Raw genomic sequence first — 17,577 nt, 5'->3', positions numbered from 1 at the left:
TATCCCTAAAATGATAAAACTTTAGAATAAAGACAGGTTCATAGAGACTTTAATATTTGGAACTAGATGCCAAGATTTCATTTTCATGGGAAAATATCTTACCTCAACGGCGCAGCAGAACTCTTTTTTCTGTATAAAGAGAAAAATAAGTTTCAATTTTATGACCTAATCAAATAATGAAGTGGAAAGTCTATTATTTTATAAGAGATATTTGTATAAGATATTTTGCCTGGAGATTATTTTGTAAGTAGTTGTCAGTTAACAATCAGTCCTGACTTTTGCTCATTAATTTCATTTCTACCAGGTATTCTTGCTTTATATTTATTAGATATCCCAAACCATTATTACCAAGAATGGTGAAGTCCCATTTACAAATATAGGTTTGGATCTTTCTCATGCTGTGACAGGGTTTGCCAGGCAGAGAAATCCCCAATAAATTCAAGGCAGTATGGAATAAAAAGCATGCTTCTCACCTATAACTGCTGAAGTGCAATTGCAACAACCATTTGTGAAGCATGAAAGCGAGTTAGCTGACTTGCCTATTCTGTTTATGACAGGGTCCTTGATTCACTTGCTTGTTGGTTAATAGTTAAAGCCTACTAGTTCATCTACCATTTTCATATCCCAACTCTGCCATCTTCTGGACATAAAATGTTAACACCTATTTCAGATGAAAACAGACTGACATTTAGGATATTTCTTTAGTTATCTAGCATTCAAACTGACAATATGAACATGAATTCATTCTGATGGTGTTAATGGTATCTTTAGGTTTCTAAGGGCACCTAGAAAACCATTCACATCTAAGGTCGAAAGTACAGAAAAGACAGGGCCCCTGCCCAAAGTTACCTAGTCACATAGCCTGCTTTTGTTATGTCTAAGACTCCATCTCTGGTCTCCTGTCTTCAACTTTCAGGCTGAAATTAAGTACTTGCTTCCTATGTTTAGTTTCCTGCTCTGACACTTATTTCTCAAAAAAATGTAGTCCTTGAGCCAATAAGTCTTTATGAAATGGAGATCTTAGCTAGCATTTTGAAAACAACTTATTTTTGAAAATTTCAGATCCTTTTCCAAATTGGAGATGATATTCTCCATTGCTTCTTACTTTAAAGACTGTCAGAATCAAATCAAATCATATGTAAATTAATACAATAGTTATATACAAATTAACTTTTCTTTTAATTACCAATAGTGATTTTACTAGTCATGGATCTGCATGATTTGATATAATTTTTGTGCATAACATGTTACTAATTTAAAAAAATTACACTGAAAATGATTAGGGAAGTTTACCTCTAATTATTTTTCCCTAAAGAAAATTTTTAAAAACTGCAGACCTTACCTGACTGGGACTATTACAGCAGGTGCTTTCCGTAGCGTGATTCCATGTGTTCATGGCAACCTGCTGGGGGTGAACTTGACCATACAGAGGGAAGAAGACATCTTGGTAAAACTGTCTGATTTTGTTCTGCAAGGGAAAGAAATGTATCAATATTTGTATTAGTATTGAATACTCTCCATGAACCACAGCATACACGAATAAAATCCAATGAATTCAAGTGTTATTTAGGATATTTCTAAATTACCTCAAATTGACCGTGTCAGAGATATTTATAATGTAATGTCCACTTTGAAAGTGAAGAAAGTGAACTTTAAGATGGAAGAAATCATTTGATTCATTTACTAGTGGGTAAGAAGTGAGGTTGAAAATATCAAGAAATCTCACATTTATTTATTTTTTCACAGCCAATTGAAAAGACTGGTTCTTGCTGTCAGAGACAATTTTGTTTATATTCTCTTTACCCTGGGCTAGTTGTTTGACCTCTTTGAGCTTCACTTTCCATTTATGTGTGTGTGTGTCACTTCTGTGTGTCCAGCTAAATGAAGACTTAAGCATATTCTAGCTTTGACTTGGCAATGATACTTGACCATTGTTGTAACAGTGAAAAGCAGAATCATGGGGAATTGAATGATCACTTTCAAAGAATTTCCTTTTCATATAGATGGTAAGAGAACAGGCACCAGTATGTCTTTAGAGTTATCCAGGAATAAATATTGTGTAGACACAAGACCATAATAAGAGTGTATTAAGAGAATGCCTTTAGAAACATTTAGAGAAAATGTAAGAAAACTACTGGACCATTATTTTTCCTTTAGGGATGCTATGGGTGAACAAAGGAGGAGGCAACCACGCTTGATAAGAAATGTACTCACTATCTTCCCCATGTAATTGTAACCCCTCTGTATGGTATGTTCACAATAATAAATAAATATTAAAAAATTAAAAATAAAAATAAATGGTTTGTTTTTGAGATCTTTTTTGTTGAACTGCACACTGTGTATCTACACTGTTATAAAAATGTAGACTGAATTGTTCTTTAAGTATACATCTACTAATGATAGGTTTCTATTCCATTTTTGCCTTTTAAGTTTCCTATTATAAAATTTATAGGTGTTCCTCAACATTGGCATCATAAAAACTGGCAGAATATTCTTGCTAAGTTATTTTTAGTTCAGAAAAATGGAGTCTGGTTAAGCAGCAATTTGGGGATTATACATTTGAAACACACTTTTCTGACCCCAGAGTTTGCTTACTTTCCTTGCACTTCACATTTCTCTAGTGTTCAGGGGACAGGATGAGCTCCAAGACCATATTTGGTTCAGAGTGAGAATATCAGCCTTTGTTCTTGACTCACTGATCTATGCTGTTACTTCAGAGATAAGTAGAATGACTGATATGTGATTACTAAAATGATGCCTTAGAAATAATTTTTCTCAATTTTTTTAAAAAAGCTTGAATGCTTTTCAATTTAGTTGAATTCTTCATTTTTCGAACTATTTGTCAAGGTAATACACATCATAGTAACAATAGAAAAAATATGTCTTTTTATAGTAAATTTGATGTTAAATCTTTTTATTAATAAGAAATAATGGCTAGGCACTGGTGGCACATGCCTGTAATCCTAGCTACTCAGGAAGCTGAGATCTGAGGATCACAGTTCAAAGCCAGCATGGGCAGGAAAGTTCATGAGACTCATATCTCCAATAATCCTCTCAGAAAAAAATGGGAAGTATTACAGTGGCTCAAGTGGTAGAGCTGTAGTCTTGAGCACAGAGAGGCTCGGGGGACAGAGGCCAGGACTGAGTTCAAGGTCCAGGACTGGCAAAAAAAAAAAGTAAAAGAAAAAATAATGTGAACTGCATAAAAAAAAAGTGAACCAGGTGCTGTTGGCTCCCACCTGTTATCCTAGCTACTCAGGAAACTGAGACTGAGAATCATGGTTCAGACAGGGAAGGTCATAAAATACTTATCTCCAATTAACCAACGAAAAACTGGAAGTTGAGCTGGGGCTCAAGTAGTAGAGCACTAGTCTTTAGCAAAAAATGCTCAGGAACAGCACCTAGGCCCTGAGTTCAAGCCTCAGGAATGGCACACACAAAACATATACAAATGAAAAATAGTGTGATCACTTGGAAGAGAAAGAGTTATACAGTATGTTCTTTTATTGAGGTAAAACCATATAGAAAACTTACCAGCACCTTTACATTGGCCTTTGCTTCCTCAGTTTGCTCATATTTCTGTTAAGAATGAGGCACATGTTAGTGATATACAAATCTAAAATGTTATTAAGAACACTAACTAATAGACTTATAGAACAGTGTAGTGATTCAGGCCTATATAATCCTAGCTACTTAGGAGGCCAAAATATTAATGATTTCAGTTTGAGCCCAGCTTGGGCATAAAGTTAGTGAGATTCCCATATTAATCAACAAGCCAGGCATGCATTATATACCTGTGGTCCCAGCTAGGAAGAGGTATAAGTAGGAGTCAGCTCAGAGCAAAAGCATAACTTTATTAGGAAAATAACTAAAATAAGAAAGGGGTAAGAGGCTAGCTGCAGGTGGCTCACACCTGTATACCTAGCTACTCAGGAGGCTGAGATCTGAAGATCATAGTTCGAAGTCAGCCTGGAGAGGAAAGTCCATGAAACTCTCCTTTCCAATTAACCACCAAAAATCTGGAAGAAATCTATGGCTCAAGTGATACAGTGCTAAGTTTTAGGAAAAAACAACTCAGGGATAGGACTGAAACTCTGAGTTCATGCCACAGAATCAGCACACACACACACACACACACACACACACACACACACACACACACACACAAGTCGGGTAAATAGTAGAGTACCTATGTATACTCAAAGCTCTGAATTCAGATGCTAGTATGTAAGTAAAATAAAAAACAAATAAATAAATAAAAAATAAATAAATAAAGTTGAACCAGAATTACTTACTTCATTGGTTGCTTCATCAGACTCCTAAAAGGACAAAAAGAAATTAGCATGACTTGAATGGCACAGTACTATTTATCTGTAAACAATTTTAGTATAACACTAGAGGCAAATATATAAATATTCATAGTCCAACTCCTCTAGCACTAAGCTCTCTGTTTCTGCTAGCATAATAAAATAACTAACATATGCTTTATTTTGAACATTGTTAATTCTACGTTATTCAGACAATTTCTTATGTCTGTCAAGTCCAAGTAAGTGCCATAAATACAAAGCAAATTAAGTGTGCTGAGAAATGAGGCATGAAACATGGACTGTGAACAATTGAGATTTCATCCAAAGCCACAGATCTAAACTATGATCCATGATAGTTTTGCCTTCTCTCTCAACTTACTCTCACAACCTAGCTCTTCCACTCAACACAAGGTGTTGCAAGTATTGGTGACTTAACATAATTACTAACAACCCTTTTTCAGTCCCTTAGAAATGGTTCTACAGTCAGGTGTGGTGGGACATGCCTGTAGTTCTAGCTACATGAGAGGCAGTGATAGAAAACTTCAAGGTTAGGTTGACTCATTGCAACAATGTGATGTACAAGACACTATGTTGAAAAACGAACTTTACAATTTAAGTGTGTGTGTGTGGGGGGGGGGTGTAGTTGTGGAGATGGGAGGGAAGGGATGGTAGGGGAACAACAAAGGAGGAGGCAACAATGCTTGATAAGAAATGTACTCATTACCTTGCCCATGTAATTGTAACCCCCCTGTACAGTACTTTCACAATTAAAAAAAACATTAAAAAAAGAAAGAAAAATTCAAGGCCAACCTGAACAAAGCAAAGTTACCATGTCCCTATTATATAAAAAAAGGTAACATGGCACACACACCTGTGTGTGCCAAATTAAGCAGGTGGCATTTGTTGGATATTTATGGTCTGAGACCTGCCTGAGTGAAAGGGTGAGAATATACAAAAAAAGCTAAAGCCAAAAGGCTTGACCATGAAGATCGTTTGTCTAGGAAGTTCAAGGCCTAGAGTTCAAACCCAGTTCCAACACCAAACAACCAACCTCTCCCCACCCAAATCCATTCTCAAAGTCCAATATGCATCAATATCATCTCTAGGCTTTGTGAAAATACAGGCTGCGTAGGCCTAACCCAGGGTTTCTAATTCAGTAAGTTACCACAAGCTCCAAACTTTGTATTTCTAGTAATTTTCCAGATGCTGCTGATGCTACCTAATGTCCCCCCTCCACCATGTGCAGGTCACCCCAACAATATTAAGGGGTTGACAAAGTGATGCTGCAGTGAAGGTAATTGACAATCTCTTGATATAATTCAGACTCAGTGTAAAATCCAATTTCACATGTAAAATTAAGGTAGATTAAAAATACCTATTATAAGCATAGTCATCCCTATGTCTTCAGAGGAATAGTTATATAATTATTTCCCTGGATGATATTCTATTGGAGTTTTTGATAAATAAAGATAAAACAAGACTAAAAGACTTGGTGACCAGAAAGAAGGAAGTCCTCAATATTATTTCTTGAATATTAGTAGTTGCTTCAGGTATGTTCCATATAACCTATTATTTGATCACTCAATGAAAAGCTATGTACATATGACCATATAAGATAATGTTAAGTGAAATGAACCCCAAAATAGGGACACACTGTTTTTTTCTTTCTTGCTATTGTTTTTAATGTATTTAAAATGTACTATGTGATTTTTTTTCTCTCTTGAATGTTCCTCCCCCCCAGTATAACCCCTGTTTTCAATGTATTTGATGTTGGTGCCTGGCATCTTGTATATATATTTTTATAATTTGGGAAAGGGAAGAGAAATAACAAAATGCTGAAATAAGGATACAGGTTGACCCATTGTAACAATGAAATGTACAAGACATTAGGTTGAAAACGAACTTTACCACTTGTGGGGAGGGGAGGTATTGGGGAGGTTGGGAGGGAAGGGATGGTAAGGGAAAAACAAAGGAGGAAGTAACAATGCTTGATAGGAAATGTACTCATTACCTTACTCATGTTACTGTAACCCTTCTGTACAGTATTTTTACAATAAAAAACATAAAAAAGAAAATCTTAGAAGAGTTGAAATAAGAATGATAAAGTAAAAAATTGCAATTGTTTGAGAGCTGAAGAGAAAGTAAGAAAACATAAAGAAGTCCTTAGGAAACAGGAATTTTGCAAATAAGGGAAACCTTGGGACCTATGTTTCTTTGGACCTGGCTTTCTTCACTTAATATAATTTTTTCCAAGCCTTTCCTAACAAATGGGGCAATGTCATTCTTTCTGATGGAGGCATAGAATTCCATTGTGTATATATACCACATTTTCTTGATCCATTCATCTACTGAGGGGCTGAGACAAGTAAGAACAATCAGATAAATTGATGTTAGGCGAAATGAACCCCAACATAAGGACTCAAATTGTTTTTCTTTCTTGCTATTGTTTCTAACATATTTATAAGATGATTTCTTTGTTGTTTTGTACGTCTCTCCTCCACGGCATAACCACTGTTTTTACTGTATTTGATGTTGGTATAATTTGTGGAGGGAAAGGGAAAAAACAAATTGTTTAAATAGGGATACAGCTGGACCCGGGGGAGGGGGTTAGGGATGGGAAGGGGAAACAAATGAGGGGGCAACAATGCTTGATAAGAAATGTAGTCATTTCCTTGCTCATGTAATTGTAACCCCTCTGTATGGTATTTTTGCAATTAAAAAACTTATTAATAAAAAAACAGGAACTTTGAAAACAGGGTGAACAAATGAACCATAAATATGGTTTCCTGGGATATTTTCACATTATTGTTCAGTAGTTGACAATGAGCTCATCATTTATTTGACACTCAGCAAATAATAATCATATAGACAGATGGAAAAATAACTCATGAGTTATAGAAAACATAGCCCATCAATCAACATGAAGATATGAATAATGAACTTTACCTGGCTTGTTTGGAAGATCACATTATTGTCCTGCTTATATTTCTGGAAAAACAAATAATATTCATTTTATAGCTACACAAAATTATGTTTTAAAAACTAAATGTAATATAGGAATCTGTGACTTACTTCTTGGAAGACGTTGACAGATTCCTTAGAAAAAGAAATGATAATGCATTTTGATAACTTGTCTATGAATTTTTATTCAAAGTATACAAAGAAGTAGCATTACACATTCATTATATAATAATTCAAGAAAATTCTTAACATTTTAATGTCATATATTAAAAGTCTTTTTTTTGGTCGATTGTGGGGCGTGAACTCTGGGTCTGGGCACTGTCCCTCAGCTCCAGCTCAAGGCTAGTGCTATACAACTTGAGCCATAGCGCCACTTCCAGCATTTTCTGCTTATGTGGTGCTGAGGAATTGAACCCAGGCCTTATGCATGTGAGGCACGCACTTTCCCAGCTTAAGTCTTTTTCTTCTCTAATTAGCTTATTACATTAAATAATTTATTGTTCACTATCAATGAGAAAACCCCATTTCAATAGTTTTGCACTTGTAATATTAAGAGGAGAGAATTTTGTCTTCTGTAGAATTTTTTATTTTTTTTCTTTGACTTTTTAAACAGGTTGCATCACAGTAGAATAACACAATTCTTTGGGTGGTACTGAAAGATTTGGGCGTTGGTTCTTAGTGCATGGCAATAAGCTATTCAGAAATATAAATGAAAATGTACCCCCTTCAGAAATAAACATAAGGAACTTCTATTATTACACTCACAACATATGGGCTGTTCACCGTTCCTCCTGCATTTAAATTACAGTTATTTAATGACTTTTGGATCAATTAGTGGAAAATTGCACAAATCTAATCCTGGTATATATTTATGCATAGATCTTGGGTTATTTTTCCTGTACTTTCTTTTTGCAATGCTTGTACTTCAAATTTTCATGACTCTACATGCTAGTAACATGTAATCACAAATTAAAAGGATTTATCACATACTATGAAGAGTTATAATTTATCTTTATCTTACCTCACTGAAGGAGTCCTGGTTTTGCTCCTGTAACAATAACAAGACAAACATACAGTTACCTGTCATGCTTATTGAAAATGCTAAAGTGAATCGCTTGTCTTTACTGCTTAATGGAAAAGGATATTTAGAAAACATTTTTTTTGTAAATTTATAGGGACGAGACTATTTGAAAAATTATCCTAGTCTCAATGATAATCAATAAACATTGATCTCATTATGAAGGTTTTGGGAAATCTGTAACACAGAACTTCTGAATATCCTCCTATATTATGTGCTAATAACAAATACCTAATCATAGCAAACAGAACTATTTTCAATGGGATAATATTTCCTATTAAATGAAACTATTTCAACTAACTACTCAGTAACAAGAAAGAGAAGGGGAAGAAACTACTGATCAGATGAAATACTGCCAAAATTTTCTTATTTTATTTTTCTTTGCAAACTTTTTCATACTACAATGAGAGTTGAGGTTGTGTAATAATGTTGAAATATTAAAATACTGATGCTATAATGCACATAGATATGTGTGTATCTGCATTTACCAAGTAATTTCATGTGCTTTACCTGTTACACAGCATTTTGTAATGTGATTATTATTATTAAATCCTCAATAGGCATTTTGGCAAAACTATTACAAAAAATCCAGACCCACAGATTTTTATTCTGTGGAAAATATCCTCATTTTATATTTTTCCATAATGATTAGTGAACTTTTAAAATGAAAAATGAACCTTTTCTGTCACTTGGAAGACTGCTGGCCTTCAAAAATAGTTCCAACATTTTCTATGATGTGTCATCATAGCAAATGTGTAAGAGCCTGTGTAAGAGCACACAGAAGCCAAAATGTGGAACAGTTGTTTACTTCTTTTTTTGTGACTTACTATCAATATTAGTCACAGATGACAAGATTATGTCCTTAGACTCTGCTACTGCCATTACCTGCATCTTGTATATAGTTAACTGATCACTCTTTCATGTATTTAAGTAGGAGCCAATACCACCATGTAGTCCTTCTATACTTACATGATTTGCCAGAGCAACAGCCAAAATGCAGGTAAAGATGAAGAACTTCATGGTTAATGGTATCCTGTAGAAGTACATATATATATATATATATATATATATATATAATATGATGTGTATTAATACACACTGTAAATTATATCAATATATAATATAATACATTACACATATTATATATAAAATATTGAATATGTAATGTATTATGAGTAATATATGTAATATATTATACTATAATATATAATATATATTAATATATGGTATAGTATATGTATTATAAAGTGTAATATCATCTAAAAGTTACATGTTCTGTGATTTATTTGTTATTATTTTAGTCCATAAAATGAGAAAAAAGCAATGAAGATGAATAAAAACATATTCTTTGAGAATTTCATTAATATAGATGTCACAATTTATTTTGAATGAGACACTTTTGTCAGCAGGACTTAAACCCAGGTCTGTTAATACGGACAGTTCATTCATACGCAGTCAGTTCTGAGCATTAATTCCCACTAATGGATGCTCTATGAAGAATGGACAAAAGCAACAAGAAATCCCTTATAAAGGCAGCCAGCAGACTTAACCCCAGGCTGGGGGTGAAGAGTTCTGCTGCCTTGAGGCTCTACCCTGGATTGGCCACTGAGCCCTCAGTAAGTCACTGAGATCCACCAGGTCTCACGAAATACACAGGACACATCTGGGTGGGGAATGTAATTTCTGAGATGACTCTCAGATTGATCATCCTTTACTTCTGTGGAAATAAGCAATTTTCATAAGGTTTTCTGTCTATTTTTCTCTGGGCCTTAATGAGGTAATTACAATGGATATAAAGATAGTTTTAACCTATCAATATATTTTACTTCTTAATATATACTTCTTAAAATTAACTTCAAGGGGTATTTATCAATTTTACTCAAACAATACCAAAATTTATTTGTGATTTATATCAATGTGACAATAAAAAGGCATACGCTGGCATTGGATTATGTATTTTAGTTTGTGTACTGTATAATTTCAAATAAATTTCTTTGTTTAAATTTCAAGGCATATTGGATTGCTTTTTATTATATGTGTGAAGTGAATATATCTTATATAACTCTTTCCCAATCAATTTAAACAAGGCTAGTTTTCTAGAAACCAGAGTATCTTGGTCCTGACTCAGAACAAAACCTTAGTACTTTATGGGACACTTGTCAGTGTCTAGACACTAGCTGTGTTCAAATACAGAAAAAAGATAGCTTACAAGATTATATTACAAGAAAGACTTGGAGGCAATGTAGCATATTGTCATTAGCATCTTCAAAATACTTTGACTTATCTTACAGATGAGCATAAAAGATTTTAAAATATGTTCACAGGTACAAGCTGTAGGAGAAAGAATGCATAAAGTGTTACCTGGTTTTTCCAGATGGAAGCCCAGAGGTGTCTGTAGCTGATGATTTGCAGTAGATCAACCCAACGCTATTTAAACTTTGTTCCTCCATGATATGGAAATTTTGTGTTTGCAAATACCTAAAAAAAAGTCATTTGAATTCTAAGAAGTCACAATGACTAGAAATTTTCTTTCCTTTTTTTTGCCTTAGATTCCAAGGAGTACTGTAACCCAGTTTGATTGAGAACATGATAATTGGAACAAAATTATAATAATAAAAAATGGAGATCCATATTTCTGGTGCACCATCACATGTTCCATGAACTTGATATCAGATTCAAGATAAAAGGTGGCTTTCCCCCAATTTCCTTTCCTTCATATCAGATTTTTCCATCAGATAAGTGAGGCCCTGTTTCTTGTGTCTCTTCTTTTGTTTGCCTCTGTTATCCTGTTTTCTGAACACATTGGGAAGTTTTGGTCTCTGTGACCCTTATTGCCCACCTGAGCCAGAATTCCCTTTTTTCAGATTTTCACAGAAAATGTGTGATACATCTCAATATGGCCTTTATGATCAATTTAAAGTCTCAAAATGCTTTAAAGTTTCAAAATGCTTTGAAAATCTCATGAAAACATAATTCCTTCTTTATTGGTGTCAAATTTCTTCATACAGTCAGTAAAAAGATTATATAAAATTGTATATAGAAATGAATGTATATATAAGAATGTTAATATATATTGTGCTTGATTTCATAATAATTAGTGAATATTCTAGGAACTCTCTACACACTTTGACCAAAGCCACAAACTAATGAAAAAATAATCCAGGATTGCTGATGTTAGTTACTCTAAATAGAAGGGAGACATAATAAACACTATAATTAAATAATAATTATAGCTTTATACTGTGGGGGAGGGCCATACAAAGCAACAAAGAGATAATCTTATAAATGCGTTAGAAACAAATGCATGAAAGAAAAAAACATTAAAATACATATCTAAGGGTTCATTTTCCTAACATCACATTATCTGACCTTTTCCGCTTGACTCATACATATATTAGATATTGCAAATAAGGGAAACCATGGGACCTATGTTTCTTTGGGTCTGGCTTACTTCACTTAATATAATTTTTTCCAAGTCTTTCCTTTTCCTAACAAATGGGGCAATGTCATTCTTTCTGATGGAGGCATGGAATTCCATTGTGTATGTATACCACATTTTCTTGATCCATTCATCTACTGAGGGGCATCTGGGTTGGTTCCATATCTTAGCTATGGTAAATAAGGCTGCAATAAACACAGTCGTGCTGGTAGCTTTAGTGTGGTCTTGTTTGTAAACATTTGGGTAAATGCCCAAAAGTGGGATTGTTGGGTCATAGGGGAGCTCTATGTGAAGTCTTTTGAGGAACCTCCATACTGCTTTCCAAAGTGGTTGAACAAGTTTACATTCCCACCAACAATGAAGTAAGGTTCCCTTCTGTCCACATCCCCTCCAGCATCTGTTGTTGTTAGAGTTCTTGATTTTTGCCATTCTAACTGGAGTGAGGTGGTATCTCAATGTTGTTTTGATTTGCATTTCTTTTATGGCTAAGGATGTTGAGCATTTCTTCATGTGTTTATTGGCCATATTTGATGTCAGTATAACTTCTGGAGGAGATGGGGAAAAACAAGTCGTTTAAGGATACAGGTGGACCTGTTGCAACAATGAGAAGTACAAGTTGTCATGTCGAAAATGAGTTTTACAACGTTGGTGCAGGGGGTTGAGGGTGGGAGGCGGGAGGATTGGGGGGGTGGGGGAGGAGGCTGGGAAGGGATGTGAAGGGTAAACAAAGGAGGAGGCTGCAATGCTTGATAAGAAATGTACGCATTATCCTGCCCATGTAATTGTAACCCCTCTGTACAGTATGTCACAAAAAATAAAATAAAATAAATAATTATAGCTTTATAGTAATAGGTTCTAAAATGAAAACTGAATTTGAAAAGAGGAGACAAAATTTTGTAGAAATGACATTTTTTATTGTTAGATCATGTGGTAAGAAAAGTGTCCTAAACAGAATACTGTTGAAAGGAAATGAAATAAGCCAGATGGAAGAACATTCTAGCCCAGATCTCAAATAAGAAGCTGAATGCTTGGTATCATTTTTAAAACTAGAAAAGAGTACTGTGTAGGTGAAGATTAGTAATTACGTGAATCTGAATTCATAGTAGCAAATAGAATCAGATTATTCAGTATTGTTAGGCATTTTGAGGGTTTCAGTAGGGCAGGAATTTAGCCTATCAGGGAACAGATTTCTTTTGCTTCTTTATAAGAGTAAAAGAGAGAGAGATACAATGCAAAAAGTTGAGGTGTAATACAACAGGGAATAAAGAACAGTGTTTCCTGAGAGAAGAGAAAAGAAAAAGGCAAAATGAGCATAAGAGTTGTCCCATCTTATTTCCTGGAAGGAATTTACAACCGGTAGCAGAAGATGAAACTTAAAGAGAGCCAGTGATTCCCTGGGGGAGATGCAGTTGAGATTAATAGAGAGAAGGGCTTCCAATGAACACAGAATGCTGAAGAGGAGAAAAGTAGAAACAGGAAAGAACCTGAAAGGAAAATTCTGGAGATCAACAAAAGGTTGTGATAATCTGAGTTTTGTTTAGAACAAGTAAATGTAAGGAAGTTCCATAAGCCTGGGGAGAGCATGAGGAAGGACCAGGTTGTATAATGCTTAATGCTTAGAGTTCAAGGTATTTTCACAATACAGAAACTTATTAATTAAAAAAGCAGTACTTAGAATAAACTATCTTGCCATCAGCCAGTGACACGTAGGTGTGAAACATAGAGCATGGTTAGAATACTTAGAAAAGTATTACATCAGTAGCAGGCCAAATTTAGCTCTCAATAAAAGGTTCTTTGTTTGGCTCTTCAGGATTGCCTAATAAAGCTTAGAAGCAAGCCTCTGAAACTCAATTTCTCAAAATACATTCATGTGGTCCCCCCAGAAAACTCAATAATATTTACAGTGATAAAACACATAGTACCCCTCATACTGGTAAAACCACACTGTCTTCCATACTCTATAATATTAGGAGAAATCAGAAAAATAAATTATGACTCACAATGAAGACAAAAGCTAAGCAATATAAATTGACTCAGAAATGAGAACAACCCTGGCAACATAGTGAGACCCGATCTCACTAACAAAGCAAAGCAAAATGTAAGTAAGTAAAGAGAATACCTATTTTAACCATATGGTTAAAACACAGAAAAATAATGGGATCTTTGAAAACTTTGATAGCTGAGACATGTTATTTTTTAATTACACTATTATTAACAATATATCAGGTTTTTCAGGAAGGAGAAGTTTCAAAGAGAAATTGAAAATTTAATATTAAAAAGATAAAAAAATAGCAAGGATAAAGGCATTTGAAACCAAATAAAACAGCATTGGACGATACCAAATATGTAACAGGTAATTTCACTGAAAGTGAAGGAGAGGCATTGAAAACTATGAGCAATTAAAACATTAGGAAAACTGCATTTTAGGTTAAGAAGCACAACAAATGCTATGAGCAAGAGCATGATGAAAACTGTGTAAGATACTTCAAAATACTTGTGAGCAATAATGAAGATAATATTTTTAGCTATAAGGTAAAAAGTATACATAGGTACAGAACTGCAAATTTGTTCATGACAGCGGCCTTGATAATGCAAAAAAATATAAAAGAGTGGCAAAGTTGGTGACAAACACATAGAATCAAGGAAGGACAGACTTTTAAATTAATGGTCAGGAAACACTTGATTCTTGTCTTTCATCCTGGACAAAAAAAATCATTTAGAGTAAGTTACCTAAGTATAAGGCCTGAAACTATTTGAAAATACACGAAGAAAATGTAAAGGTAATATTTTAATATTATTTTTAGTACAAATAATATTGTCTTGCTATGATTCCCAAAGCACAGCAAACAAAAGAAAACAATAAATAAACGAGATTATTCCAGAATAAGAAGATTTGGCACAATAGAGAACTGAATGAAGGGACAATTTACAGGATTAAGGAAAACATTCTCCTACATTTCATCTGGCATAAGGTTAATACTTAAAATACATAAAGAAGCAGGGCTCTGGTGGCTCACGCCTGTAATCCTAGCTACTCAGGAGGCTGAGATCTGAGGATCGCGGTTCAAAGCCAGCCTGGGCAGGAGAGACCATGAGACTCCTATCTCCAATAAACCACCAGAAAACCTGAAGTGGCACTGTAGCTCAAGTGGTAGAGCGCTCGCCTTGAGCTGAAGAGCTGAGGGACAGCGCCCAGGCCCAGAGTTCAAGCCCCACGACTGACAAAAATAAACAAAAACAAAAACATAAAGAACTGAAAAACTTGAATAATATGCCAAGCAATCCAGTTAACTAGGAAACCAGTAATAAAGAAGTATCAGAAAGATATGCAAAAATATTAAATATTGTTGTTCTAATAACTATGGGCCAAAAGAAACTCACTACCTGAACTTTTTATTTTAAATTCAATGAAAATAAAAGAAGAATGTATCAAAGTTTGTGGAGTGTAGCTAAAATCAGCAAGAGAATATACTTGACAGTAAATAAGCATCAGCAAAGAAAAAGGTTTGAGATCAATGGCCTAAGTTTTTACTTTAAGAAACAAGAAAAAATGTAAACCAACATTTAAACAATTAAATGAGAATACTAAGCCATCTAATGTAAAAGAGGAATATAAACTTATAAGCAGAAAATGCATTAAAAAAGTCAGGGAGTAATATCAACAAGACAATAGAATAGATTATCCTAGTGCTTATCTGCCCAAAGAGACACCAATTTAACTGTGATACAACTAGGTGTGGTGGCTTGTGCCTGTAATCCCAGCTGGTTGGGAAGTGTGGATGGGAAGATGAGGGTTCAAAGCCACTTTGGGCACCAAACACTTCACAAGCTCCTCCCTCAAAGAACAAGTGGCACATGGTCGTGCACACTCGTAATCCCAGCTATATGTCATTCAGAAGTGGGAATTAATGAATGTATTTTTACAAGGCAAAACGAATTCAAGGGGGGAGTAGAATTATTTGCTAATAACTCAACTTTGAGATTATGCAGGTAAACGGAATGGCATCACAAAAGCTTTTTTTTTAATTTTTAAATATATATTTTTATTGCAAAGATACTGCACATAGGGGTGACAGTTACATGAACAAGATAATGAGTCCATTTCCTGCTTAATTTGGCACACACAAGTGGCATTCCATGCTACCTTTTTTTATAATAGGGACATGATAACTTTGTTTTGTTCAGGTTGGCCTTGAATTTTTCTTTCTTTTTTTTAATGTTTTTATTGTGAAAGTATTGTACAGAGGGGTTACAATTACATGGGCAAGGTAATGAGTACATTTCTTATCAAGCATTGTTACTCCCTCCATTGTTTTTCCCCTACCATCCCTTCTCTCCCCACCTCCCCAACTCCTGCTCCTGCAAAGTTGTACAGTTTGTTTTCAACAGTGTCTTATACATCTCATTGTTACAATGGGTCATCCTGTAAAAGTTCTTAACAGGGGGAAAGAAAATCAAAAAGCTAGAGTGATGAAATGTGATTAGAAGATGAAGAAAGAAAAAAAAGATGAAGGACTATGAGTGAAAGAATATGAAAAAATGAGAAGCAAGAAAGAAGATGTGTTCTCCTCCATAGCTTCCTGAAATGAAGACAATCCTGCAAACTCTTCATTTTATCTTCACAAGTCCCACTTTGAGCATCTGCCTCCAGGAATATAAAATATCAGCATGTGTTGCATCTGTTTTTACTAAAACAGAAGTAGGGAGGTGAGAAGTACCCAAGATAGGTTCATATTGCACTCAGCATGCACTTTTGAACCTAATGGGTCTGATTAAATTTTTTTGTGGGGGAGGGTGTCCGGTTGTGGGGCCTGAACTCTGGGCCTGGGCACTGTCCCTCAGCTCTTCAGCTCAAGGCTAGCGCTCTACCACTTGAGCCACAGCACCACTCTGGCTTTTTTTCTGTTTATGTGCTGCTGAGGAATCAAACCCAGGGTCTCATGCATGCAAGGCAAGCACTCTACCAATGAGCCACCTTCACAGCCCCTGATAACATCTTTTTTGTCTGCTAATAATTTACTAGTTTGGAGATTGGGGGCAAGAAATTTAATTTTTCTGTTCAATGTGGATTTCTTTGGCTGTTTTAACATCCGCTTCAGCTGAATTGTATAAAATTAAGTTCATTTGTAATAATCATTCTCGCTGCCACTTTTCATATTTATCTCATGCCAGACATTATTGGATAGGATATCTGTTTGTTGTTATCCCATTAATACTTCCAGGAAGTCCAGCAGGGTATTGTTGTCCACAAGAAAGCTGGAATTCAGACTGACTAAGTAAGTAGACTCAAATCATGTCAAAAGAAATTGAGAGTGACAATTCAAACACGTGAAGGAAAAATAAATGTGTAAGAATACCTATATGTGGCAAGATGGCGGAGGAGAAGGTGGAATCTGAACAAGCTCTCGCATAGAAAGCAGTTTCAGAGTTCCAGTGAACAGTCCTAAGCCAGAGAAACACACCAACTGTGCCATCATAGGACAGAGAGTTAGACAAGAGAGGGAAGCCAAGGCAAAAAAGACACATCTGAGCGATTGCCAGCAGCTGCCGCGGCGGCGGCGGCAGGGTCGCAAGCGGCAGAGATGGAAGCCATACCTGAGCGCTCACACAGAGAGTCCAGGACGAAGGAGCCAGACGCAGCGGGCGAGCGGATTCTACTCAACACCAGCAAGAACCGACAAGGAGCATGGACATCTTCATCCTGCAGTTTGCAGACCAGAGACGACCCAGGATCCAAGATTCGGCGTGAGTAGAAGCCCGACGTCCTCACTCCTTCTCAGGGAGCAGAGGAG

The 17,577-nt window shown here is 35.3% G+C and overlaps 1 protein-coding gene across 1 annotated transcript in view; it reads right to left on the bottom strand.

Annotated features, from left to right (window-relative positions):
* The window catches only part of LOC105988439 (alpha-S2-casein-like A), a 54,882-nt gene extending 45,516 nt beyond the window's left edge, over positions 1 to 9,366 (bottom strand). The window contains exons 1-6 of the mRNA XM_013020076.1: positions 9,316 to 9,366; positions 8,290 to 8,316; positions 4,296 to 4,319; positions 3,535 to 3,579; positions 1,343 to 1,468; positions 103 to 129 (exon numbers count right to left, since the gene is read on the bottom strand). Coding sequence (XP_012875530.1) covers positions 103 to 129; positions 1,343 to 1,468; positions 3,535 to 3,579; positions 4,296 to 4,319; positions 8,290 to 8,316; positions 9,316 to 9,366 — 300 coding nt within the window. The remainder of the gene's footprint in view (positions 1 to 102; positions 130 to 1,342; positions 1,469 to 3,534; positions 3,580 to 4,295; positions 4,320 to 8,289; positions 8,317 to 9,315) is intronic.
* Positions 9,367 to 17,577: the final 8,211 nt, after the last annotated feature.

This window comes from Dipodomys ordii, unplaced genomic scaffold (assembly GCF_000151885.1).
Source record: "Dipodomys ordii isolate 6190 unplaced genomic scaffold, Dord_2.0 Scaffold49, whole genome shotgun sequence".
In the NCBI taxonomy this organism is placed as follows: domain Eukaryota; kingdom Metazoa; phylum Chordata; class Mammalia; order Rodentia; family Heteromyidae; genus Dipodomys; species Dipodomys ordii.
This window is presented reverse-complemented; position numbering and strand designations above follow the sequence as displayed.